The sequence below is a fragment of the Protopterus annectens genome, chromosome 3.part1 (assembly GCF_019279795.1).
Source record: "Protopterus annectens isolate FY-2018-M chromosome 3.part1, PAN1.0, whole genome shotgun sequence".
Lineage (NCBI taxonomy): Eukaryota > Metazoa > Chordata > Ceratodontiformes > Protopteridae > Protopterus > Protopterus annectens.
The window spans coordinates 1,494,262,855-1,494,290,802 of record NC_056732.1 but is presented as its reverse complement, the minus strand read 5'-3'; the positions used below and the strand labels follow the sequence as shown (position 1 = coordinate 1,494,290,802).

Below are 27,948 nucleotides of genomic sequence, written 5' to 3'. Positions count from 1 at the left end.
AGAACTCCCTAATCTCCTCAATTACCTCCAACTTACTACTGCACACAAACTAATTTTTAAACCTACTGCTTGCCCTGCATTATCTAACATCTTGCCCTTATATACCCCTCACAGGCCCCTAAGATCCAGCCACCAGAATCGTATTTCAGTATACAAACCCAAACGACCCCCTGGCCAACTTCTACTTTCCTATACTACAGCTAAAAAATGGAACTTGCTTCCTTCCCTTCTAAGAGTCACTAAAAGCTATGAACACTTCAAAGCTCTTCTCCATTCTCACCTCTCCCAAAACTGGAAATGTAATTGTATACTTCCTACCTAGATTGCTCACCTTGGTCCCTCTACTTCTTTATCACCACTCTCTTCCTGATTAAACCCTGTATTTATTCCTTTTAAGCGTTCTCCTCCCTCTGCCCACTTGCAGGTCTAGTCTCACAATTGAATCTTTTGCCTTTGTCATAAGGTATACTTTTGACTCAAACACAACATGAATATTGGTCTTTCCATACTTTTTCATCTTCCTCCTGTCACCTCTTCTCCTTTAAATTCATTACATCTTCTTCACTTCTCATCTGTTTTACTGCTCTTGCATTCAAGATCTATATATAATTTCCTTTTATCTCTCTCTACTTCACTAACAATACAGTTTCATAATTATATTAATTTCTGAAGTATACTGCCAAATGTACTACATTTTTGGAAATTGTTAAAGTGTTAATCTGTTAGAACACAGAGTGTTTTTGTGTGTAATGTATTTTTATGGAGCTTTTCTCCCCGGGCCTCCACTGAAAATGGGCTTTCGGGCCCAGTGGACTTCCCCGGTTATCAAACTGGAAATAAATAAATAAATAAATAAAATGATTCTAGTTTGCAATGCTTTGTGAAAGAATGCACAGAGGACCAAGTTGCTCCCTTTTTGGAATATTTCTAGAGTCTATCCCTTTCCAAAAAGCCATTGAATAAGTCAAGATCCTAGTAGGATGTGCCTTGGTACAGCCTAGAATTGGCTTGTTATGGTGGGAATAGCAAAAGGAAATAACAAGGGCCAACCATTTAGAAACTGTCTGCTTTGATACTGGTTGTTCTTGTACTAACCTTCTTAAGAAATGAATAATTAATCAGAATTTCTGAAGGTGTTATTTATGTCAGGATAGTATCTGTGCTGTCTGTGGAGATCCAAACTATGAAGAATACTTTCTCCTTCAATTTCAGGTTATGAAAAGAAGACAAGGAGATGGTTAGCTTAGCTCAAAGTAAACTCAAATACCACTTTTGGCAAAAATGAAGGATTCTTTCTCAAAGAAACTCTACCTTTGTGGGAAATGAAATAATGTTGACCCACCGTAAGAGCTTACACCTCAGACACTATTCTTGCCAAAATCTCAGAAATCAGCAGGACTGTTTTTAAATGTTAAAAACCTCAAATCAACCTGAAGAACGGATTCAAATGGAGCATGTATTATTTTTTTTTCCAAAACACCAAAATTAAATTAAGATCCCAGGGAGAAGCTACTTCCTTTCTAGGTAGACATGTATATAAAACCTCTTACAAAAACAACTTGACATGACAGTGCATTGAAAGATGGGGAAACATGGACAGACATGCTGAAATGGACAAAAGATAAACCTTCATAGAGGAATAAGAAAGGTCAGGGATCATAACTCACATAAATATTGTATAGCCATGGAAATTTTAGCCTTGCAAAATTCTTGGTTTTTAATGTGGCACCTATTACAAAATCTTTTCCAGTTTCTTTGCCTCCATTAATACCTGCTGTACATCCTCAGAAATAGGAGTCTTAAAAGGTATAATAATTCTGTCACCCAGGCAGTAACTTGAAGTTGTTTCAAGCAGGAGTGTATCAAACAACAAACCTGTCTTGTGTGCGTAAGTCCAGTCTGTAAAGAAGCTTATGGTAACTGTCTTTGGCTATTTTCAAAAGAAGGGGAAACCAGTGTTGCCTGAGCCAGAAGGGAGTTACCACAATGATCTCTGGAGAGCCTGAATTTTCATAATAATCCAGGATATCAGTAAAAAAGAGGAAAGGAGTAGAAAGAACATTCCTGTCCAAGGAAATGAGAATGAATCTGTTTTATATGCCCATTTGCAAGGTGTCCTGTAGAAGAAGGTTGCTAATTGTTTATTGTGAAAGGAGGCAAAAGGTCTCTTTGAGGTATTCCTCACAGCTGGATCAAATCCTAGAAGGTCCTCTGATTCATTTTCCTTTTGTGAGGGTCTGTCCTGGTCCTACTCAGCTTGTCTGCCATAAAGTTTTCCTCTGACAAAATCTAAGAAGCCTGTTGTCTGAGATTGGGATGAATTGCTATATCCCAGACTACCAGGGCTAATTTACATAGAGGGTACTATCCTGAATCCACTTTTTTTATGTATCACATCACTGTGGTGTTGTCTGTCATCCATTGTAGAGGTCCTAGGGACAACAGGTGATTGAGAGAGTTGAGTGCAGTTATTACTGCCAATATCTCTTTCATGTTTATGGGTTTGGTCTGTATTTTGTGTTCCATGTTTACCTCCAGACACACAGCCCCCATGTAGTGGAGCTGGCAGGGAGAATGGGAGGCTTGGATTTAGATAAAAAAGCAATTCCACCAAAGCAGTCCAATTTTTAAATCCCAGAACTGGAACTTGACAAGTCAGAGCACGTTGATGTTGGGACCATAGAGATTTTAGGTAGCATTGAATCTTTCTCATGTGGAGTCTGGCTAGAGGAATCATGATTATTATAGATGCCACGAATCCTAAAATCCTGACAAATTCCCTAGATGAAGTCCTTGGCTGGGTGGAACTCAGGAATAGATCTTGAAATAGATCTACTTTTTCCTATGGGAGTAAAGCTCTTTGAATGGATGTATCCAGGAGACAGCACATTAATACTATTCTGTGGGATGGACTTAGACACGATTTTTGAATGTTCTCCAGGAAACCCAGTCTGTGAAGGAGAGTTCTTACCCAAGTTAGATATTGCTGACACTTTGAAAAAGATTGCAAATACAAAGAAAGTTGTCTAAATAAGGAAAATGTAAATGCCTTGCAGTCTGCAATAGGCTATCGCTGAACCTAGGCATTTTGTGAAGACCCTTGGAGCAGTGGATAACCCAAAGGGTACAAGTGAAAGTGTAATCCAGACACAAAAAATGCTAAGAAATGTATGAAATCTGTCGCTAATGAAATATGATGATAAGCTTTCTTTAAATCTAGAGTTACAAAAACAATGAAAGGGGAATAGCAAGTAATCTGTTATGAAGGGATAGCATTTTGAACTTTGGAACTTTCACAAAATAATTGATAAGGAAAGATCTAGATAAATTGTAAAAACCTGACCTGGAAAAATCTAGGACTAGTCTCCATAAAGCTTCTTTCTTTGGTACCAGAAACATGCTTGAGCAAAAGCCTTTCCCTGCAAGAGAGCGAGGGAAGGTTCTATTACCCCTTGAGCCAGCAGAGACTGACTGACATGGTGAAATAAGAAACTTGACCTGGTGAATGAGGAGAAATCTCCTGAAAAGGAGGTAGGGACTTACACTGCCATCTGTACCCCTGAAGGATAACTCTCAAAACCCATTTATTTGAGATTAGTTGTTGCCAAACAGAGAAATGGAAAACCAAATTTGGGGGAAGAATTAAAGGGCTGCCAGGATGAGGGGAGGGTTACCTTTTCTGGACAGCCATTCTGACTTGGACTGTTCTCGTTTCTAGGAGGCTCCTACCTCCTTTTAGTGAATCTTGGCATTGTTTTTTTTAGACATCTGATTGCCTGAAGTTTGCTGAGATGCTTATTTTGCCTTTTTATAAAATAAACCTGAATTAGAGATGAAACATTTATGACACTTGGAGAAGGAAGGCTAAAAAATTTGAGTCACCCCTTGAATCAGTTCTACTCTCTCATTATATATTTTTTCAGGACTTCAGCAGCAGATGGTCCAAACACAACCTCCTTATCAAGAGAATAATTCAGAATTTCAGCTTTTTACATCTTCAGGCAAATTTCAAGAACGTAGTCATGCAAATCTTCTCATGACACACCCAATAGCTGCTGCTTTGGAGGAGACATCAGCCAAGTCATTACAAAACTTCAAAGAAAATTTGGTTAATTGAGAAACAGAAACAAGAAGAATAAAGTTTATTCTCAGATGAAAGAAAAATAGCAGTTATGCTTCTCATATTCCTAAAAGAAGCCAGCAAAAACTAACATGTGACAATTAAGGTTTCTAAAAATAAGAGTGACAGAAGAATACAATCTTTTCCCAAATGTAAAAAAGCTTTCCCATCCCTGTCAGAGGCTGAAGGATTAACATTTACTAAAGGTTTAGCTGCAGAATGATTTGGCAAAGAAAGCACTGCAGGGTCAGAACTTGGTTTAGAAAATTATTATTTGTAGGACTGAGTAACCTTATACCGTATACCTGTTTTCTTAGGGGCTGCAGGCTGGTTGTCAAGTATCCTGCAGGCTGTATTAAAAACATCCTACAAACTGGTAAAACATGAGGAATGGCAGTAGGTTGAGGGAAATTCCAGTGGTAATAAAGAATTATATTTGTTGGAGGGACAGAAATGTCATATGTAACTGTGTTTCCAATGAAAACATTGATTTATTCTTGAAATGGTTTCAGAAAAGGAAAGTTCCTTATAAGAGAGAATCAGACAAAATACTCTCCTCCAAATCAGAATCTACTGCCTGAGGAGAAATAACTGAATTTGTTCCTTCCAGTACTAGTCCCTGTTCATCTCACTGGCAGTCTTCTAAAACCAAATAATTTCTTTTTATCTTACCAGTAGAATTAGAATGCAAAGGGTTAAAAGCCAAAATTTAACCCTGAGCTAAGTCCAATTAATGTTTCCATATCTAAGGTAACAGCAACAGAGAAAGATAAATGTTAATTTTACTGCTTCTTTTTACCAGCAGCATCCAAAGAAGCAGCCTGACTCAAGTAAGGAAAATCACCCCGGGAAATAGGCATCTTAATCCAGTCAGGCAGAGAAACATTCCCCACTGCTTCCTCTGAGACAGACAAGAGTGGTTCTACCATGTCCACAAAGGACACTCCAACAGCCACATAAGATGTGTCTTACCCTTGGTCCATGATGGCTGAAGGGACTACACCATAGGAAACCAGAGAAAAGCAAGAGTGGTCTGATGAATCTGAAATGGCTACTGCAGGGTCAGCCATTTGCATCTGAAGTAAGGAAGCAGCCTCCTTAAGTGGCAAAGGCTGTCTACCCATTTTCCATGTGTAAAGACGAAATAGGAACTGAGGAACTGGTAAGCTGTTCCTTGTTAAGCTGAGAAAGAAGCCTGAAACAAGGTAAGCAATGTAAGTAATAGTTGGTAAAAGTATCAAGGAAGTGGTGTTTCCTAAAAAAATACACACTGACAAGAACAAATCACATTTTTCCAGCTCCTAAAAACAATTTATAAAATCATTATCAATAAAAACTGCAGTAAACTTGTTCAGAAGTAAAGTTATGGTAAAATACACTGCTTCTGCTGACAAGAATGCCTCGTGACAGTCTCAAAAACAGTAATACCTAGCAAAAATTAGCCAGTTATTTTCACAAAAGTACTGTTTTATCATAAAAAAATAAATGTAGAAGGTATTTTTCCGAAGGGAACTTATCTGCTTAGCTATGGAGATATGACAGCTGACCATCAATCCTCAAAATGCTACAGGAGAAGCATTATATGTCATCACGAAAGCTCTGAAGGACATAGCACTCAGACCATTGTTTTTTCTCCTCTGCTCTATCTGAGCTTCCAATAGTCTGGGCATGTGGAAGGTGCCCTTAAGCTTTGAAAGCTGGTTTGCTGTAACATCCTCGGTAGGCTTTAACCCATACACCTTAGGCTACTGTAGCAGTGATCTAAAGATGAACATCATCCAATACTGTGAATTTAATAGCAATCTAACTTGGTAACAGTAATCTTCCTGATACTGTCTGTGCTGTTTGTATGTGTTAACATACACTATGAAAATGAAACATTCATGGACTGTAGGCTTTTTCTTTGACTTGGAATTTCCCTAGGTGGTGGTTATAAGAACATCGCTGCAGGGTTTGAATGACACATACAAAGTTTTACAAGTGATCATTTAGTGTGCTTACAAATACTCCTATTCATACACGTTAATCTATATTGACAGAATTGATAGTATACATAAACAGATATTCCTGAATGTCATATTTGTGAACGTTAGATATGATGGTTAGGTAAATGTTAATAGACGAATAGCTGAGGCCTGTGTTAAAAATCTGGGAAAATAATCAAAAACTGCAGACACTGGAGCTGTAAATGGATCAAGGCATTTGGAAGAAACCCATAAACAAAACCAGATCCATCTGCTTTTGTTGAATTTGCTTGTATTAGGCTGCTGGGTAGACATAAAGAATTGGACAACCAAGGAGGGTACAAAAAGTCCCTGGTCATTACTGAAACTGCAGTTGCCATGCAGTTAGTGAAAGGGGGGAAGGGTTAGGTGAGTTATGCAGTACAACTGAGGTAGAAGAGGTCTACATTACCTCAGATGAAGCCAGAACAAAATATATACAAAAGAAGAGGTCAAAAGAATATAAATAGTACTTGTCAAGATCAGAATGGAGCTTCCACAATGACACTGAAGTTGTTCTGCCTGGCTTTATGAATGAAGTTCATAATAAGTCAGCAGTCAAACTTCATAACAGGCTAATATGGCAGTTAAAACAGATTATCTAATATGTTAAATTGCTTCCTGTGACCTACAGTATAGGATTTGATTCTTTAAACCTCTGTTTACCTATTCTGTGACTCTGAGCAAGCCACTTAACTAGACAGTGTTCCCAGGTCATCCCTGATAAGGGACACTTGTGTCAAGCAGGCTTACCCACCTAACAAATGTATAAAACAAATGTAAGGAGAAATTGGGGAAAAAAATAAGGTATCCTTGTGACCATTTCTGGATAACAACATCACTGGGACTTTCTTTCCCCTTAGAAGAAGGATTACAGAAAAGAAGTTGCTCTATTTGGTAGTGGTAGGAGGCAAACAAGCCATAGCATGGCTACACCCAGTGGCAGAGCAGCTTCTGCACTACTCCTCTGATTTCATAGTTACTTCCTTAATGCCATGTATGTTACCTGACATAGCTTCCTCTTGCTGCCAGCCTACAGATACCTCCAAGTTCGGATCAGTGTAAAAATATCATACAGACATACTATCACATCAGTTTCTTCATCAGTAATTGAGAACATTAGTGAATCACTGAAGAACTTACCAACTAATGTACAAATACATAAATGTTTGCTACATCTTCTATCAACTTCACATACTAGCCTTTTCACCACTTTTAATCTGGTTTATTTATTTATATTACACTTGCAGCCAGGAGGATAATCTTAATAACCGTATCAAAACAATTACATACACACCTGTCTTTCAAGAGCAGAGTAAGTGCACAGTTCACTAAAAAAATGTTCTCCACTTCCTCATCTATGTGCTCAGTAAAATGGCTCCAGTTCCAACTCTGCATTTGTTGTAACAGAGGATTCCCTCCTATTTCAGGAAGCAGGTCATTTTCACAGCTACCCAGAATAAACTTCCTTAACTCCATAGGAGCATTTGTTTTGGTCTCTTGTCAGAAATGGCTAAAGAGCCAGTTGAATAACCTCAGTCATCAAAATAAAATACATAACAATCACAGGCAAAACATTTGATTCCTATGTCCTTATCATAAATATCCAAGGAAGCAAAGCTGAATAAAAAAAGCAATACAAGACAATCCACACATTTGCAATAGTAGTTATCTTGCCATAATAAGAAATATAATTCACAGAGAAAAGGGAACAAACCATTACCTTTTTTTTAAACAAGAAACATTTTAATTAATTTACCACTTATGACATAGACAAGCATGCATTTAAATTAATGAAAACAAGCCATACTGACATGTTTTCAGTTGCAAACATTATACATCACTTATAATCTATCCAGACACTGTCAGTCAAATGTTACAAAGTTCATTCAATTTCTGCCTTCCCTTAAAACTCATTCCTCTTCCACAACGTTATTTGGCATGTGTTGTTCCTACAATTCCCATTTTCTCTATGTAATTTGCTCCTACCCTTTACCAAAGATCTTACTTCCAGTTGTTTTATCTCTGTTATTATATTTGCTACTTCTAGTATAGTTGGTTTAACTTTGATTTCCAGTTTCTAGAAATTTCTTCTTTGGCAGCCACCAGAATTAAACTCAGCAAGGCCTTACTATTTCTAGGCAATTTTGATTCTGTATCATAGATAAAAAAAAAAAAAACATTGTTTCCTTAGTTACACCAGTATGCTCACCAAGTATTTTTGTTACAGTAGTCTGCAGAGACTTTTTAAAATGAACTACCACATAGGGAGCAATCTACTTAACACCTAATGTGTGATAAGAGACCTTGGAACCCAAGTGGACAGTAGTCTCTCCTTTGATAGTCACATCACCACGGTAGTCATGAAGTCCTTCTATGTGGCACACCTCATCCTAAAAGGGTTCTCATCCAGGAAAAAAGAGGTCATTGTTCCCCTCTACTCGACACTCATTAGACCCATTATAGAGTACAACTCCCCTTTTGGAATGCACCTCACAAGACATCTGCAGCAGCTGGAAAGGCCACAGAAGTACCTCACAAAGAGGATTACTGGCCTCCAACAAATGCTCTACACTAACCGTCTCAAAAAACTTCAGCTTTACTCCATAGCATATCGTCTACTCCAAAGTGATCTCTGCGTAACATATAAAGCTATGTCAAACCCAGAGCTGTTGGACATGCTACACCTAAAGAAATCCCAATCCCTCTGAGCTACATGCTCTAGGGACCTAAACCTTGTCACCACAATAAACAGAACATGCTGGAGGGATAGATTCCTGTCCCAGAGACTTCACATACTCTGGAACAGGGTACCCATCTATGTCAAGCAAAGTTCTTCATTAGCACTCTTCAAGAAAAATCTTGATGAGTGGATGGGAAATAGGAAATACACCCCGGGGATCACTTCTGTGTCTCTGCTCAACAGTGGCACAGGAAAATAACTTTCTTGGGCGGCGTAAGCCAGGGAACCTTGTTGGCTAGGCTTACGTAGGCCCTTGGGTCGATAGCCTAGTACCTACCTATGAACCTAAGAAAACTGGTAAAACAGCACTCAGAGCCAATGACTGTTAGATAGTAGTGAAGACAGTTCACAAGTCATTCAACTATTTATATTAAACAAAAAAATAATAAAATGAAATAAATCCAAAGTGCTTTCATCCTGTATGTCCACAGAACTTCATCAGAGAATAAGCAATTGGGTTTATTTCTTTTTATTATTTTTGTTTAATATAAATAGTTGAACGACTTGTGGACTGTCTTCACTACTATCTAACAGTCTTTGACGCTGTGTGTTGTTTTACCAGTTTTCTTTGTCTTTGTCGCATTTAATTTGTTTGAATTTTTAAAGTCTCATAAAACAGCAAAATCTCTTGTATAGTTCCACAGAGTCAATCCAATTCATGCTTCCAAAAGGCAAAACTTTAAATCCAGATCATTTGATCAGCTGAGTTTATTGACTAAATCACAAAAAATAAAAAGACTGTTAAGCGCTTTTGTCCCTCAACAACAAGCAAGGGGACTTCATCAGGTTCTGATCCAGTGATCTGGATTTAAAGTTTTGCATTTTGGAAGCATGAATTCAACTTGACTCTGTGGAACTACACAAGAGGAGTTGCTGTTTTATGAGTGTTTCTGTTTACCTCTTTGTTTGCCGGTATGATGTCATTTTTAAAGTCTGCTCACTCATTACACTCCAAAAAATATGTTCCCAATGATCTCTTTCTTCCGCATCATACCTCCAACATTTACCATCTAGCTGTGGAAAATTCTTTCCAGTCTGCTTGGGGTATAAAAATACCTATGCAAACATTTCCAAGCAAAGATCCTAAATATTCTAGACTTTACTGCACATTTGGAAGCCATATATATAGCCCTGAATTGTTGCTTTGCATAAAACAAGAATGGCAGGACCACCACAGCTCGCAAATACAAACACTTTTATTAAAATAATAAAACAGATGAGCTCTTAATTGTTGCTTTGTGAATTGCTTATCCAATCTGTCTTCCCAATCCTTCCTAACCTCCTCTGATTGATTTCTATAGTTATTATGCAATGTTTTATATGCCCTACTAATTACCCTTTTAACAGCAGCTTGTCTTTTAGAGTCTACTAAAAACTCTGCCAGTGCTAGTCTTTCATTTAGGATCCCATATTTCTTTCTCTTTGCCTATACTCTGATATCAATCCTTGATAGAGAAGGCAATCTCTAGCCTGCAGTCCAAATTAATTATTGGCCTTTTCCCATTCTATTACCTTTCACTCTCTAATTATTTGCTCCTAATACCGTGGTTCTTTTGACAGTTTCCTCCAGTAAATTCCAGTTTCCTCTTGCGTATTCTCTGTACCTCTAATTGCAGTCATCTCTGCTGGCAGAATCTCCTTTCTCCATCCTCATGTTGGCTTAGTTCTTAGAATAATTTGTGCTACTTTATAAATATAATACTCTGTATGGCTATTGCCATTCTCTTTAAGAATCTGCACCTGAAATCCCAGTGTCTCCTTGTTTCTTGAGCCCACCCACCCGTTTCATCCTCATCTATTTCCACTTTGAATTATAGCTTTCTGATTGTGCTGTGTATAGGAGCCAACTCTGTAGCTCTGAAACACCCCTTCAATTCAAGTAATCCCAAACCACCTTGTTCTATTAGAAGGATCAACTTTCTCACTTGAATCTTACCCTGTTCCCCTCCCAGATAAAATCCTTCAACTCACTACTATCCACAACTTCTCCTCTGATTGTTAAAATATGCCTGACCTGTGTATAAACCTAAAGGGAATAAAAACATTTTCACTGTTCATATCTTGCTATCCACATCCATAAAAAAGAGTTTCCAATTTTTCAGCTTTTGTATAGCAATCCATAATCTTGTCTATATAAACAAGGAAAGCTAAATATGTTGCACCATACGTCATCAGTATACTTTTTCACAACATATTTGTTCTGCTTTAAATGCAGTCATAAACAAGATCAAAATCCCAGCAAACTGTTTAGGTCTGTGAGCCATACTACAGTCATGCCATTTCATATATTATAAATAAGATTTCAGGAATTATTTCAGCATAAATCATAACATTTAAAATAAAAAGTTTAAAACTAGAATCAATCTCAGTATGGCTTATGATATACTTGAGATATAATTTCTTACCCTGAAGTTTGCTGTTGGCCAGGCCTTCTTAGGCATAATACAGAACTTTCCTGTACTAAATCCTTCATTAAGGCAAAGGTACTCAGTAATCTTCATGCCACCAACAAGACATGGACCACACTCTAAAACTCTTGGTACTAGAAAGGGAAAACAATAGATTAGATTTTATTGGTGACTACTTTTTATTCTCCTTTTTACCCACTTGAAATGTTCAGTGCATCACTCTGATAAAGCAAGATCCATGCTTGTACATCACAGCATTAAACGCCCAGAATGTGGTTTCAAGATAATACTTACTTGATGATCGGTACAACAGACACATGACGTTATAAGTCAGAGGCCCCCTTCAGCCATTATCTGTTCTAACAAGACAAACTGTAAATGCAACACATATGAACACTTTTAAGTAACTACTCAACTAACATGTGTGTGGGAGGTAAGAAGAAAGTACAGCACCCAGTAAAACTCAAATGGAGGAAAAGAACAGTATATGATCTACTCATAATAACAGATGTCTGAATTATGTCTGTCTTCATAAAGCTTAAGTAGGTTAAATAGCGCAACTAAAGGGCAGTCTCCCTCAACATTAATGAAATGCAGCCTGGGGAGTTGGAAGACCAATGTCCTCTTCATCTGGTCCCACTTCATAAGAACAGAGGTGGTCTCTTTGGGGAGAAGCTGAACAGGTTTGGCTGGAGAAATCTTGAACCTAACAACTTTAGGGCGTTGGATTTGTCAGAAGAGTTCCTTGATTTAGAATCTTCCTGTGGCCTTTTCTCTTTTCTTCTTTCTTTCTTATCTTGTTCTTTCTTTTCCTCAGAAGGCAAGAGACATTTGAGAATTAATCTATTCTTTCTCTCTCTTTTGCAAAGTTCTGTTATTGAAAATCTTACATATTCCACAGTCATCTCTAAGATGATCCACACCCTTGCACATGGTACATAGGTTGTCTGTGTCTTTAGGGGGATCTAATGACTGCCCTTTTCTGAAATCTCACACCCTTATCTTTACTTGATACTATCAGAAAACAAATGCCCTAAACAAAGTTAAGCAAAGAAACACATACCGAGACTACTAACTCTCAGGCTGTAGAGTTATAAAGAAAAGCAACCTAAGCACTAATTGAAGGAGAAACCTTAAAACTATAAACTATAAAAAACCACAGAGGAACTTTTCAAAATAAAAATATAAGGGAACAAACAATTCAACTATTTCCTTGAGTAACTACAGTGAGGAGGGGGAAAGAAAGGTGTGGGCTACAAAGGGCATGAACACGGGACAGAGGAGGTTGGGAAAATTAAAGTCTGACAGGAAAATGACAGCAAAGCCATCAAAAGCTACCAAAAAAAGAAGTTATGTCTTACCATAACATTCCATCTGTGTTGTCGATTTTCACCAATCCTTGACAGTGGGTTCGGTTCCGAACATTGGAACCGAGTCGGCCGTTTACTTCAGCTTGTGCTCTTCAAACTCTCAAGCCAGGTTCTACCCATAATCCTCCTCTCAGAGATTACCTCAGATTGAGTTTGCCAAGAAATGGCAGTCAGACGTGAAAGTTATGGTTAAATAATACAGTATGCATATCAACCGAGGCCAGATATGAGTCCTTAAAAAGGAAACTAACCAAGAACTAAGTTTGGTCTATTAGGAGTCTCAGGATGGGGGAAGGAGGGTGGGGATGTCAAGGATTGGTGAAGATTGGCAACACAGATGGAACATTATGGTAAGACATAACTTGTTTATATGATGTTGTCAATCTTCATCCAATCCTTGACAGTGGGACAGAGTCCCCAGCTACTTTAGCCTCAGGAGGTCTCATGGAAGAATATTCCTAAGCTCGTCCACTTGAGACCTGATCCAATTTTTAATGAGTGATAAAGGTATGATGAGAAGACCAAGTGGCTGCTGCACAAATGTTGTCTAAAGAAGCTCTGGCATGAAAGACTGCAGACGTAGCTACTGCTCTTGTAGAATGGACTTGAACTGGTTTTGGAAGTTGGAGTCCTTTAGAAAGATAAATGAATGTGATGCAGTCTCTGAGCCATTTAGCCAAGATAACCTTTGAAACTAGATTACCTAGCTGGAGAGAAGAAAATGCTACAAATAGTTGGTTCAAGCTTCTAAAATATTTAGTCCTGTGAAGATAAAAATGTAGTTGTCTATCTACATCAAGTAAGTGGAAGCCATATTCTCCCTTGTTGGAAAAAGTTGGGAAAAAGACTGGTAACTGTAGAGTGTTAGAGTGTGATTGATATTAGTTTTGGAGGCAACCTTGGGCAAGAAAGATGGATTAGTTCGAAGCACAACTCTATCTCTATGAAAAATTAAGTAGGGATGTTCACACAATAGAGCTTGAAGCTCCAAGACTCTTGCAGCAGAAGTGATAACCACCAAAAATAAAGTTTTCCAAGACAAATGTTTTAAGTCACAAAGGTTCAAAGGGGATCATAGTAAGGGCCTGAAGAACTACAGTTAGATCCCAAGGGGGAAGATGTTCCTTAAACGAAGGTCTTAGCATTAGGAGACCTTATAAGAATGCTTTATAGGTTCATTAGTTAGTACTAAGCTAACTGCCCTTGCGAGCCATTTTAAGCCTAGCCAATTATCCCTTGTGAGACTCAAACCCTGCACCTTGTGTTTGTAAGGCAAACACCTTAACCATTAGACAACCCTCCCAACCCCAATTGGGGGTTACAAAGTTTGTGTGACATTAGCGGAGAACCATTCAGTCTTATATGTTGTTGTTTGTCTTTTCGGCTTTTCCCGGTTAGGGGTCACCACAGCAGAACTCCGGTCCGCTAATGATTGGCAGTAGATTTTTTTTTATGGTGCCGAGTTGCCAGCCCGATGCCCAACCTTCAGCAAAGGCATGCCCATTTCATGCATGTCTTTTGGAGGCCACTCGACCGCGGGGAGAACATGCAGACTCCACACAGAAGGCACTCCAGCCGTGAATCAAACAGGAGAACCTCTTACTGTGAGGCAACAACACTACCACTGTACCACCGTGGCTTCAATCCCATCCAGTCCTATATGAAAGTTTGAAATTGCTGCCAGGTGAACTTTAATTGTTGATGCAGAGAAACCCAACTGGTAAAGTGAAGCCAGAAAATCTAACACTTTGTGGATAGGACTCAAATAAGGGTCTAGCTCCTTATCAAGAGCCCATCTAGTGAATTTTTCAAATTTACTTTGGTATAATTTCCTTGAAGAAGATTTGTGATGAGCGACAATAATTTGTCAGACAGGTGAGGAAAAGAGAAGGATGCCTGGTAATCATGGGAACTTGAGAAGCCACGCAGTGAGTTTGAAATGTTGGAGGCTCCGATGCACCATGCCCTCTGGGTGAGACAGCAAATCTGGAGCTGGGTCCAGAATCCATAATTTCCGAATTAAGTGAGGCCACAGGAAGAGGAAACAAACTTGTTGAGGCCAGAAGTGGGCAATGAGGATTACTGAATTCTCTGTTCTTCTGGCTTTCTTTACGAACTGTGAAATGATGGGAATTGGAGGAAAGGCATAGAGCAGTCGGGGGGGGGGGTCAATCATGGAGAAGAGCATCTCTGGGTGACTTCCCCTGAGGAGGGATTAGGGCAAAGTAACTTTTGCATGAGTTGTTTAGAGGAGATGCAAAAAGATCGCAGCAAGGTTGGCCCCAGTGGTGAAAAATGTTGTTTGCCACTGCTGGATTGACAGACCACTCGTGAGGCAAGAGAATAGTTATGCTCAATTTGTCCGCTATCACATTGGAGCTCCATGGAATATACGTTGCTGTTAGAAAGTGGTTGGAAGAAATCACCCATTGCCAAACTCTGAGTGCTTCTCGACACAACAGGTAAGATTTGGTTGCCTCTTGTTTGCTTATGTACCAGACTACCAACATGTTGCCCATCTGAATCGTTACTGTGCTTAGAGGAAAGACATCTTGGAATGCTTGCAACGCTAATAGCACTGCCTTTATCTCTAGGAAATTGATGTGCAAGTTGGCCTCCAGTAGGGACCATGTGCCTTGGACTGTCCTTGCCCCCCCCCACCCTATCTGGGGAGCATCCGTGGTCACTATGGCTTGGAGCTGGGAAAGACTGACTGGATGACCCAGGAGAATCTGGTTGGACTGAAGCCACCACACCAGGTCCTGTTTGCAGTGATTGGTTATCAAGATTAAGTGAGACGTAGGATGGTGCATGACTGACCATTGGGACGCTAGTAGCCATTGCAATATTCGCATGTGATATCTCGCCAAGGGAACTAGAGTGATTGCTGCTGCCATGGAGCCTAATGTTTGAAGAACTAGTAATCTTGCTGGGACCTTGTTGTTCTGTAGTAATTGACCAACCTGGTTTCTGATGCATTGCAGCCTTTCTGGAGGGAGAGATGCAATTCCCAAAACAATGTCTAAGTGGGCTCCAATGAAATCCAGCTGTTGACAGGGATGAAGTGTGGACTTTTTGAGGTTTATAGTTATTCCAAGAGATGTACAGAGATGTATGGTATAATCTCTTGTCCATTCTAAGTGATGCCTGGTGGTAGCAGTGAGCAGCCAGTTGTCAAGGTATGGAAATATTGGAATCCTTGCAGCCTTAGATGAGCTGCTACCACTGCCCTGCATTTGGTAAACACCCTGGGGGCTGTTGTGAGTGCAAAGGGCAGAAAGAAAAGAAAACAAAAGCTGCACCAGAACCATGAGACTATATAGAAAACCAGTGAATTTCAATTGGTTTGTTTATTCTTGCTAGTACAAGGAAATGTACTTTCACAGACAATAGTCTGCTTCATCAGGTATCAACTTAGAACACATTAAGCACCCTGTTATAGTTCCAATGAAGCAACAATTAAGACACTAATAAGCTCTTAAAGCAAACTTGTATAATAAACTAAAATGTTAAGAGTATGTACTGAAAATATATTAAAATGTATATATTATCATCCATAAGCGTCTATATCATAACATTGACAGCTTAGGTTGTCGAATCCTAAAACATCGACACCTAAGCGTCGAAAGCTAACAATAGCGAATGGCCACATCATCGAATTCTTTCCTCGGGAAAGAATTTGGGTGGCCGTCCGTAAACAAAATAAACAAACATACCCAAACACCCTAACTAAATATACCAACTCCAAGACACTCTACACTGGGGAAAGGGCAAATCCTCGCTAACAGCCATGCAAATTATTTCCCGAGGAAAGAATTTGATGATGCGGCTGTTCGCTATTGTAAGCATTTCGACGCTTAGGTGTCGATGATTAAGGATTTGACATCCTAAGCTGTGGGCAATTCAATAGGAACCAATTCATAATAGTATCTGAAGCTACTGTCATTGAGTTTAAGAACAAGTTCTGTCGGCTGGAGAATATGATGTATAGCTTTAAAAACCTGCAATGGCAACGCCTTTCATTTAATGCATATATTAGTCTGAAAATTGTCCCAAGAGGTTTGTGCATTCTGAAAATGCCTACCTATAGGGACACTTATCCGGAACTGTTAAAAATTTGGCAACATTTAAACCTTAAATTATCATTTCAGCACATTACAGTGATGAATGACTTTTTTGAACCTCTAGAACGTAAATATAAGGATGATATCATGAAACTCTTTGATGAATTAGTAGACTCAGTTGATTATAACATCCACTCAATATTATTAAGTAATGCAATAGAAAAGTTCATTTCTTTTGAAAAACGGCTTACTGAAAATAAGAAACGTAAGCTAAAGTGAGATTTGAATGACTTTTAGGCAGGTAATGTATTTGCCTGGCCTAAACTACGACCAACCAATCAGAATGAAAGCAACGCAGTGTACTCCACCAATCCTATTACACAGAACCCTTCATCTATAGCAGCTGACGCAACTGATCAAACACAAGTGTGTACAAAAGAAAACAGAAGTACTGTCTCTAAATAAGTCACAGACATAAATTCAGATGATTTTTTTTATGCAATCTGAAGGAACTATACCCTATTCCACAGAAGAGGAAAAGAACAGTCAGCATGAAAGGAAAAAAAGCAAAGTGCTTTAAATTCAGGTACTGTACATTCAAACGATAATATTATTTTTAATCTATCAAGTTATGAATTAAATGATTGTGAAGCTGAGGTCCTTAATAAACGGCTAACATGTATTCTGGCTTGTTCAGTTAGTATTTCATGGACGATTGCAGACTTTAAACTATCCATAAACTTAATTTAAAGGTTTTCTTTAAACAACAAGCAGTAGATGAACAAAACATGCCGAATATATATAAAAGAAGCAGTGTTTTTATACCACCACCCCATCACCTTGTCACAACTTTTGAAAAACTGGTGGAACATGAATTATATGATATTTTACTATCTAAGCAATGTAAAAAAAATGAGGCCATACACTCTTTACATAGTAATAACAGTATTGTGATTAAACCAGCATATAAGGGTGGTGGTATTGTAATATTAGATAAGGATCACTACATTGCATCAATGCATAAACTTCTGAATGTTACTGATTATGGATGTATTAATAATAGCACTGTTGGAATAATTGCTAAACATGTTTCTGATAGACTGTTAGAAATATTACAACAAGGCAACATAGACAAAAAGCTTTATGATTACTTTGAAGTTAAGAAACCTATTATTCCTATGATTTACGGTATCCCAAAAATACACAAGTCTCTTGTGGACCCCCCTCTACGTCCAATAGTTTTCTGCATGTGGTTGGGTTACCGAACCGATTTCTATATACTTAGAAAATTAATTGAAACAGGTTAAAAAAACGTCTACTACTATTATTAAGGATAGCACAGAATTCCTTGAATATCTGTATGAATGGACTAATAATCACTCTTTATTAACATGTTACTTAGTAACCCTTGATGTTAACTCTTTGTTTTTGTATTCCTAACCGCATAGGAATAGATATGCTCAGACAGTATATCTTGAACCAACCAGGGCTCCAGGATATTAATGTAGACTTAATGTGTGACTTACTGCTGTTAGCATTAGAAAATAATGTCCTTTTATTTTATGATAAATATTACAAACAGCAAACAGGGGTAGCCATGGGCACCCCTATAACAAACACCTACGCTAACATAGTTATGATTTTTTTTAAATGAAAGCAATATATAATAATAATAATAATAATAATAATAATAATAATAATACACAGCCAAGTAACAAAGTTGTTTTTTTATAAGAGGTTCATTGATGGTCAGTTTTTATATGGGATGGTTCCCTGATTGAATTGGAAGAGTTTATAACTTATTTACATACCACCACAAGGTTTTTGAAGTTTAAGAAAAATATTCAATACTGCACTATTAACTTTTTAGATATTACTCTAAAAAAAAAGTCCAACGGGCAAATTAGATACTATGCTTTTTAAGAAACAATTAAAAAAGTACTTATTAAGCCAGGGACAGCATGCATCCCAGTTATATGTTTGATAATATCATGCTCAATCAGATGGCCAGAGTCAGTAAATTGAATACTCAGAACTGGGTGTTAAATGAACAATTGGAACAGATGGCAACTGACTTTCAAAAAAGAGGATACTGTAGAAAAAAAGCTGTAACTATGAAACAGCAAGTACTGGCACAAAGCAGTTCTAAATATGCCCCTGTTTTTTCAAACACGCATTGGACTAACCAAAGTGATAGTAGCAACATAGAAATGAAAAAAGGTAATAAATGCAGGTATATTTTAACATATAATCAGAATACCTCTGCTATTAAGGGTGTGATTAATAAGTACTGGTCAATTCTATCACAAATACCAGAATTACAGGATATTAGCATAGATAGACCTTTTTTCATATATAGAAATATGCTACTTTGAAAAATAAGCTCTGTTGCAAGGAGCAACAGAAATATAGTCAACAACACTTTAATAGAAAGGGAACATTTAAATGCCATCAGTGTTCACTTTGTATATATAATTTTGCTGATCCTTGTTTTGTTGATCCTGTGAGAAAAACAATATTTAGCTTACAGGCATCTGGCAACTGTAGTACTAGGAATTCAATATATATGGCTAGGTGCACAGTGTGTTTCAGTCAATATTGGCAAGACAAATCAGATGTTCAAAAACCGTATCAGTAGTCACATGTTAAATAAGAAGGAAAGTCCTAACAAATTCTTTATGTAAACATATATTAGAAAATGATGAAACACATTGCTTTAAATTTTGCATTTTAGAAAATTTTAATAATCTTATGAGAGAAGGTGATCTTCTGAATATCACTAAGATGTGAAAGTAAATTAATTTTGTACTTTAGGGCCTTTTTACCACCTGGACTTAATGACAGCTATTCTTTAAAACCTGAACCAGCATGTCTACATAGTTGCATTAAATGATTTTTAATTTAGATACTACAATGTTTAAATCTATATTTATAATTATGAATGATTATATATATATATATATATATATATATATATATATATATATATATATATTGTAATATATTTTCAGTACATACTTTTAAAATATTTTGCAGTTTATTATGTAAGTTTGCTTTAAGAACTTATTAGTGTCTTAATTGTTGCTTCATTGGAGCTATAAAAGGGTGCTTAATGTGTTCTAAGTTGATGCCTGATGAAGCAGACTATTGTCTGTGAAAGTATTTTTTCTTTGTACTAGCAAGAATAAAGAAGCTAAATGAAATTCAGTTGTTTTCTATATTGTCTCATGGTTCTGGTGCAGCTGTTTTCTTTTCATTTTGCTATTGGTGCAGCACCAGTTTGTTGGTAAGATTTTCTTCTTTCTTCATGAGTCCAAAGTGCAGTACTCTAAATTGAAAATATCTGGCCCCCAGCTGGAAGCGCAAAAACCTCCTGGAGCTCTTTCCCATTTTTATGCGGTAATAAGCATCTTGGAAGTCAATGGAACACATCCACTTGTCTTTTTCCAAGAATGGAAGTATTGACTGAACCGTGACCATCTAGAATTTGATTTGTTGAACTGTCTTGTTGAACTGGCTGAGATCCAAGATGGGACTCCAGTCCCCGGTTTTCTTGGGCACTGCAAAGAATTTTGAGTAAAATCCAGATCCTTTCTGGTCTAGTGGGACGTTTTGGATGACTTTGTTTAGTAGTCTCTGAATTTCTAGTACTGCTGCTTCCCTGAGACTGGGTGGCACATCCAGGAGTTTTTTTCTGTAGTTTTTGGGGTAGTGATAGAGGGATTTTGTAACCTCTGGATATTATTCCTTGCACCCATTTATCCATCAATAACATTTGCCAGACAGATTGGTGCAGAGAAAGTCATCCCCCGACTGCCTCCAGAGGATGGCAATTGGGCCCCCATTCAGGGGTGCTGAATCTTTCATTGCTGCCCCCTCTGCCCCGGGGGAAGTCTTTGCCTGATGAATCCTGGAAAGGCCCTTTGGATTTTTTAAACCATACTCTCTACTCCTCTGGTTCCTAGTGTACGGCCTTTGAGGACTGCAGAAACGTATGCCTACGGCAGAAAGGGTCTTGCCATCCTTTTCACATCTGGCTAGGGTATCTTTTATCTTTGGACCAAAAAGGGTAGATCCGTCAAATGGAGCATTGATGAATGACACTTTGAAAGGCTCCACAAAATCACACAAGCGCATCCAGGAATGCATTCTGATGGCTATGCCTGAACCTGCTGCCCTAGTCATCTCTTCAGCTGCATGATCAATGAGCTTCATAGATGAGTTAGAAATTGCTTCAAGGGTTGCAAGCTGAGAAGTGACTTTGTCCTGTACCCCTTTAGCCACTGCTCCTGAGTGGGTATCCAAGACCTGTTTGATCAGATCCCTCCGTAACCTGGTAAAGTGCACCATATAATTCAAGGACCTGACAGCAAAGGTCGTTGAAGCATAAACACACTTCCTAGATCTATCCAAAGTCCTACACTCCTTGTTAGGAGGATGGATAGTAGGACTTTCCTCAGCAAATTCCTTTTTGGTTGCTGCAGATATCCCCATGGTGTCAATGGGAATTCCCTTAGCCCAATTTGGTTCATCTTTAGGGGCTGATAACACATGATCCAGTCTCTTGGGGATTGGCTCTATGGTATCAGGCATCTTCCATGCCCACTGAGTGATCAGCTTGATGAGATCACCAGCAGGCAGAGACATCCCAGAAGTAGAGGGTTGGGCATGAAAAGCCTCCAGGTATACTGATTCTTCTGAGGAAGGTTGGGTGGTGGACCAGCCACCACTCTGTTTCAGGATTTCTAGGATGTCCCTGAAGGAAACATCATATGGGGTGACCTGGGGGAACCTTCCCCTTTATCAAAATCAGTATCTTCAGTGAAAGACTCCTCCAGGGAGTCTAAGTGCTTCCTCTTGCACTTTCTTTTCACAGGGACTTCCTCAGGGGGATGATCCAAGGAAGCATCCAAAGGGGAGACTACTAAAGTAAGTGTTACCGGGGACATTTGTGCCCTCTGTCCTAGGGATGAGACTGATGGTAGCTCAGGTCAAGGAGATGTAGAAATCTGTCCCGATAGGGAATGCAATGACTGTGAGTCTCCAATAGACAAGGCCTTCTCCATAATCCAGAAGGCTGCCCCCCCCCCATAGAGGGATGGGAGCCCAGAACTGAAATAGACTCCTTCAAAACCAAGGTCACACCCTGCACAGAGGAGGAGGCAGCCTCTGGAATAGAAGATTGGGTCGACACTACAAAGGCCGAGGCACCAAGGGACATGGATGGCTCTGAAGAACCAGAAAGAGTGCCATGCACCTCGGACCTGACCAGAGAGCCCAGACCCTAGGAGGTCTCTGGTGCTGAAAGCTCGGAGGAACTCAAAGCAATCTTTGGAACCGGAGACAAAGATGCTACCGGAACCGAGATAGTTGAAGCCAGGATAGTCAGAACTGAAGGCTCCAAAAGCTCAGCAGCAGTCAGATGAAGATATTGGGGTGACATAGGAAGAATGGTGCCGACAATGGTGTGGCACAGAACCAAGTACAATCCCCTCACTGTCAGCAGCTGATCTACTAGTCTCATAATATCTGCCTCTGAGAGACTCTTAGTTGATCAAACCGATGTAGTGGAAGGAGATTTAGGAGGTCTCACTTCCGCAAAAGGACTAGGGGGTCTGTCGTCTGTCTTTAAATGGGTCTATGGATGGAGAATAAGATATTCTTGGGAGCGGAGACAGCCCTAATTTCTTTGGTACCAATGTGTCAGTAGGTGCCGAAAACAATTTAGAATTAGTTCCAGATAAACTCTCCTCTGCCGGTGAACTCTTCAGTACCGAGGTTGATTTAGCCATTTTCCTTGATGGTTCTGAGGTCCTTGAAAATGAAGAAGGCCTTTTCTTTAAAGCAGGAGATGAAGCTGAAGATGAAGTGCTAGTTTCAGCCCTGGACTCAGAAATGGCCTTGTCAAATCTGGACTTCAGTATTCCTCTTAAGATCAATTAATTTTTACTTTCAGTTAAGTTTCAGGTAGAAAACCCATGACAAATAGAACAGTTTTCTTGGAGATGAATTTTACCAAGACAATATATGCATAGAGTATGCCCATCAGAATTAGGCATTTTGCCCTCACATTTCTGACACCTTTTAAACCCGAAGGTGCCTTTAGAGGATTTAGTAGGAGAAGGTTTTTGTTGATCCGCCATTATGACAGATTGCAAACTGTCACACAATCACATGTCAAAAAGAAAACAAAGGAGAAAGGAAACATAAAGCTGTTTTTTGTTTTTATTTTCTTTTTTTTTTAAATAGATAGATAGATAGATAGATAGATAGATAGATAGATAGATAGATAAAAAGAATACCAACAATGGTATTTAAGAATACCTCAAAAAAAGGTAAAGAAAGGATAAGAAAAAAGGAAGAAAGGTACCAGCGATGGTACTTAATAGGGTACCAACAGTAGAAAGAGGGATATAGCTAAACTAAGTAAGAGAGGAGTGTGTAGATACTATAGAGCAGTTGTTGTTGTGTCTTTCAGCTTTTCCTGGTTAGGGGTCACCACAGCGGAACTCCAGTCCGCTAATGATTGGCAGTAGATTTTTACGTGCCGAGTTGCCAGCCCTGATGCACAACCTTCAACGAAGGTACACCCATTCACGCATGTCTCCACATAGAATATGCTCTAGCTGAGAATCAAACAGGACAATGCCTTACTGTGAGGCGACAAGCTACCGCAGCACCACCACCACAGTATTATAGTATAAATTTTAAGAGAAAAGGGTCAGCTTTCAAGAAAAGGGTGTGTAAATAAAATTAAACTCACAATATAGCCAAGGCTCGAGAGAGGAAAACAAACGCATCTGGTCTGCAAAGGGGCAAACATGATCTGAGGCAATCTCTGAGAGGAGGATTATGGGTAGAGCCTAGCTCAAGAATTTGGAGACCGTAAGCTAAAGTAAATGGCTGACTCGGTTTCGAGGTTCAGAACTGAACCCACTGTCAAGGATTGGGTGAAGATTGACAACATCAAATCTACTAACACTACCCTAAACTATTCTCTAGATAACTTTTTAACCCCCATAAGATGAAAGAATATTAAAATGGAACCTAAAACGAATGACCAAACAGCACAAATCCAAGGCAAACAGGACTATAGATTCAATATACATTTAATCAATCCAGTAAAATGCGATAAAATAAATAAATAAATTTTACCCTCTCATAAAACATTGTAATCTCGTTCATAAATTACACATAATTGATGTTAAAATGTTATAAATATAAAATATAAATATAGTACTAAAAATAAGTATGTAAGAAAAAACATGTAGAATTATTAATAATTCTTAACCTCTGTAAGTTCAATAAAATACATCCAAATAATGTAAAACAAGAGAATTACACTTCGTAGCAGCAACAAATTAATATAAACAAGCCCAGTGCTTACATTATAATTTAGCAGCCCTGAGTTTTAGTACACTATTGATACTAATACAATCATTAAGTCAAGGAGTTCTGGCCGCGTCCAACTTGAGCTGCCAGAACAGTTCCCTAATGAGTGGGCTATACAGGGTTAATGAATTACTTTACTTCAGTTGTTTATTTGAATTGATTTTTGTTTTTTAATTGGTTGCAATCAACTATTTAAGGGAAGTAATGGACTTGATTCCTTGTTCTGAGGAAGCCTGGTATTTTACTAGGTGAAAGCACGCTCAACTGAATTTTTTGCATGTTTTACTGTGTACCTGCCATTATTTTATCGCATTTTACTGGACTGATTAAACATATATTGAATCTACAGTCCTGTTTGCCTTGGATTTGTGCTGTATGGAAGAATATTACTTACTGGCTGAATAAATGCTCAAGCTAAGGGATCCATGTCTGATGTATAAAAGCAGCAAAGCAATGACATCTATGAGAGCTAGCCAAGAGCTTGTGTTTTGGTAAAGCCTATGATGCCAGGTTTGGTACTACTTGTGGTGACCAGTCTTTCATTTTGAAGTGAACAGTCTGAATCATGTAGGATAAGTAGTTAGCCTTAAACAAAACTCACCCAAACAGCTCTGGAACATGAAAGAACTGACAGGGAACAAAGGCTAAAAGAAAAGAATAACAGTAAATGATACGAGATTATTTTCTAAGTAAAACTGACAGCTCCAGTGCCTACCAACTCATAAATGTTTATGGAACACAAAAGTTAATAAATCTTACTTCTACTTCAGAAAAAATACAATTAAATGAGTCAAAAATGATTACATGTACTTAGAGTTTAAATATGATACTATCCTAGTAATCCTGCCCTTGTTTTTTTGTAAAATAGTTAGCATGTTAAAGCAAAGTCACCAGTACATATTGTCAGTCTATCCCTCTCCTCTGAAAAAGTACTTCTAGCTCTCAAATAATCTCTTCCAATTCTGTTACAAAAAGTAGCTCCCCCAAAACAGCTCTGGCCAACAGATCAAAGTACTAAACTTAGGCCTTTGGCAAAAACTTCTCGACAAAACTGCCTACTCATCACAACTTATTTCGTACATAGAAATATATGTTAGCTTTCTTTATAAGTAACACAGGTTCAAGAAGGAGTACAATACCCTAACATCTGTTTATTCTGCAACGGATGCAACTTCAATAATATGGCATAAAAGATTAGATACATGTGCCATTTTCTTCAACTCAAACAGAGCATTCAAGTCTGTTAAGCACTCCTTGCTACTTATGAAAATGAAATATAGGTTGTACTACTGGGCCAGTCAACTGCTTTAAAGACTACTTGAAAGAAAGGGCCTTCAAATTAACTTTAGGTGGAATCACTTCAGAAGGAGGAGCTTTTAAGGCAGTGCTCCACACTGTCAATGTTAGGTCATAATTTTTTCTCAATGAAAAAATAAATAGCTGAGAGTGTTAATTGGGAGAATCTGACTGAACTCCAAAGAACCCCTTTACGACAATGGCCCAGGAAGGAAAGATTCAGAGTATTAAAACAGTTATTCTAGCACCTCAAAAACTATAAAACAGGAATAAGCATAATATCTGTTTTATATGTCACAAATATTATATATCAAAAATAGGGGCAAGCAATATTTTCTGTTCTACATAAGGCAAATATCTGATACCATAGAAAAACAATGTAACCTGTAATTACACTGAGATAAAAATACATATTTATTGACATATTAAGTTTAGAGAGAGAACTGAGAGCAGGTACTGGACAAAAAATGTATTCATGAAACATCCGTTGACTTTAATCTTAATAAAGGAGCTATCTGTAACATTTTGTCACAATCTGCTCTTAAAACAATAAAGTTCATAGGTTCATAAGTGTATACTAGGCTAACGTCTTTATAAGCCTAACCAAGCATCCCAACTGTATCCCAGAAGTTTATGTGCCTTAGAGGTTGTACATTGCAAGGCAAGGTATGTCAACCAGCACATACTTTACTGATATATTCAGAGTACACACTTAAGTCTGCCTGTCAGGAGCCCTACACATGATCATTGGCATAATACAGATCATGAAGCACTGCAATTATACTCCCAAATCAGGGAAGTGATAGGCTTGTTAAGTACTTTTCTGGCAACAGTGATGCATTATCCAACAGTTTAATATTTTGAGGAGCCTTAAAATGATGCTTGTGATATTACTTTTCTAAAAGCAATGGAATGAGTCTTTTGTCATTCTTGTTTGTCAGATCTGAGGATATTTTCCTATAAAATTGTTTACAGGGAGCATATTTTGATTAGACAGTCAAGCTTTCAATGTAAAATATCCTTTTTAGGGACTACTCTGGTTGCACCTCCTCGCTCATGCATTCTACAGGTATTGGTTATACCTTTCTTATTAATGTTATTATTTAGTCCAAACCTCCTGTCTTTTCTGTATCATATACCAGGTCCTTATAAACTTCATACACATTATTTTCTTTACTTTAAAGCATGGCATCCATAGGGAAGCTTATGTTTTTCTCTTTGCTGGTGATGCAGGCTACATAAGATGACTAGACATGACTCTTTTTCCAAATCTGAGTTTTATGAGTCTGATTCACGATCTCTGAAGTATTTTTACTGGCATTGCCTACTGCCATGCAGAACATTACTATAGCAATGTGTGGTTTAATCATGAGGGCAAAGCCCGGGTGATTAAAGAAAGGCAACCATGGGTAAATCTTCAATATATCCCACCCAGGAGTTGGTTATCGCTATTATATAATGACATTATTTAAGAAAGCAATTACTTTTCTTAAATAATGTCTTTGTATAATGGTGCAGTGGTATTCTTCCACACTATTTCCATATCCTGCTGCTTTCTTGATGTACTGTGCATGCGTATGGGACTTGCATTCCTACACTTACGCAGTACATCAGTGCTTTGGAAAGCAATCAACAGAGAAAGGAAGATCTCTGTTGCTTCCTTTTTTTTCTTTTTTTGGAAAAAAAAAAAACAAAGTTTGAAATCCTGGCAGTTTACAGGTCTGAGAGAGACAGGGTAGAAATACAAGGAAAATCAGGTACATTTCTTACACAACATACCTGATTTCCATGTATTTTCTCTAACCTCCGTACGTACCTCTAGACCTCCTAGCTCAAGAAAACTGGAAAGCCTTAGCATATATTAATAGAAGAAAGTCCAGGTGATTGGACTTTTTTCTGTTGGTATGTATATGCTCGATTTACAATGGGCTCGCTGGTTGAGCTGACCAATCAGCATGCAAGTTTTTGAATGTTAATGACCTGTCATTGTATAATATTCAATAAACAGACTCATTGTAAAGTTATTACCTTAGAAAAAGTGCACATTTCTGAATGCTCTATATGCAAGGGAGCTTGGAAGGACAACCAATATAAACTGTGAAAATATGAAAATTAGGGCTGCATTGAATGTTTAAATTATTTTAAAATGCATTCAAACTGCTCTAATTTGCAACCCCTTCAAAAACATTTAACCTGTTACTAAAAACTGGTTGCAACTTTCTGAGCTACTTCAGTCTGTGCTTGTGAAGAAGATGGTATCACTGTGCACATCACAAGCATAGGATGACTGGAAATAACTGAAAACAGGATGTGTGGCTAAGGCAAGGCAGTAGGAGATGCTAAATGCCATGCTGCTCCATTCACATACATGGGACTATCAGGGAAGTACCAGACTCCTGGAACTTTGCAAGGACATGACAGTCATCACTGGGCCCAAAATGTTTACCAAAGATTTTCTTATCCTGTGAAGTGTTAGAATTCTGAACCACAAGGTAGCACCTTTACAGCTTTGTGGTCTCCAGTAAGAACAAAAAACATGCTCTAGCATGTTG

General features: G+C 38.2%; 1 protein-coding gene across 1 annotated transcript in view; it reads right to left on the bottom strand.

Annotated features, from left to right (window-relative positions):
- DLEC1 (DLEC1 cilia and flagella associated protein) overlaps nt 1-27,948 on the bottom strand; it is a 2,498,134-nt gene that overhangs the window by 2,131,399 nt on the left and 338,787 nt on the right. The window contains exon 10 of the mRNA XM_044067561.1: nt 11,272-11,408. Coding sequence (XP_043923496.1) covers nt 11,272-11,408 — 137 coding nt within the window. The remainder of the gene's footprint in view (nt 1-11,271; nt 11,409-27,948) is intronic.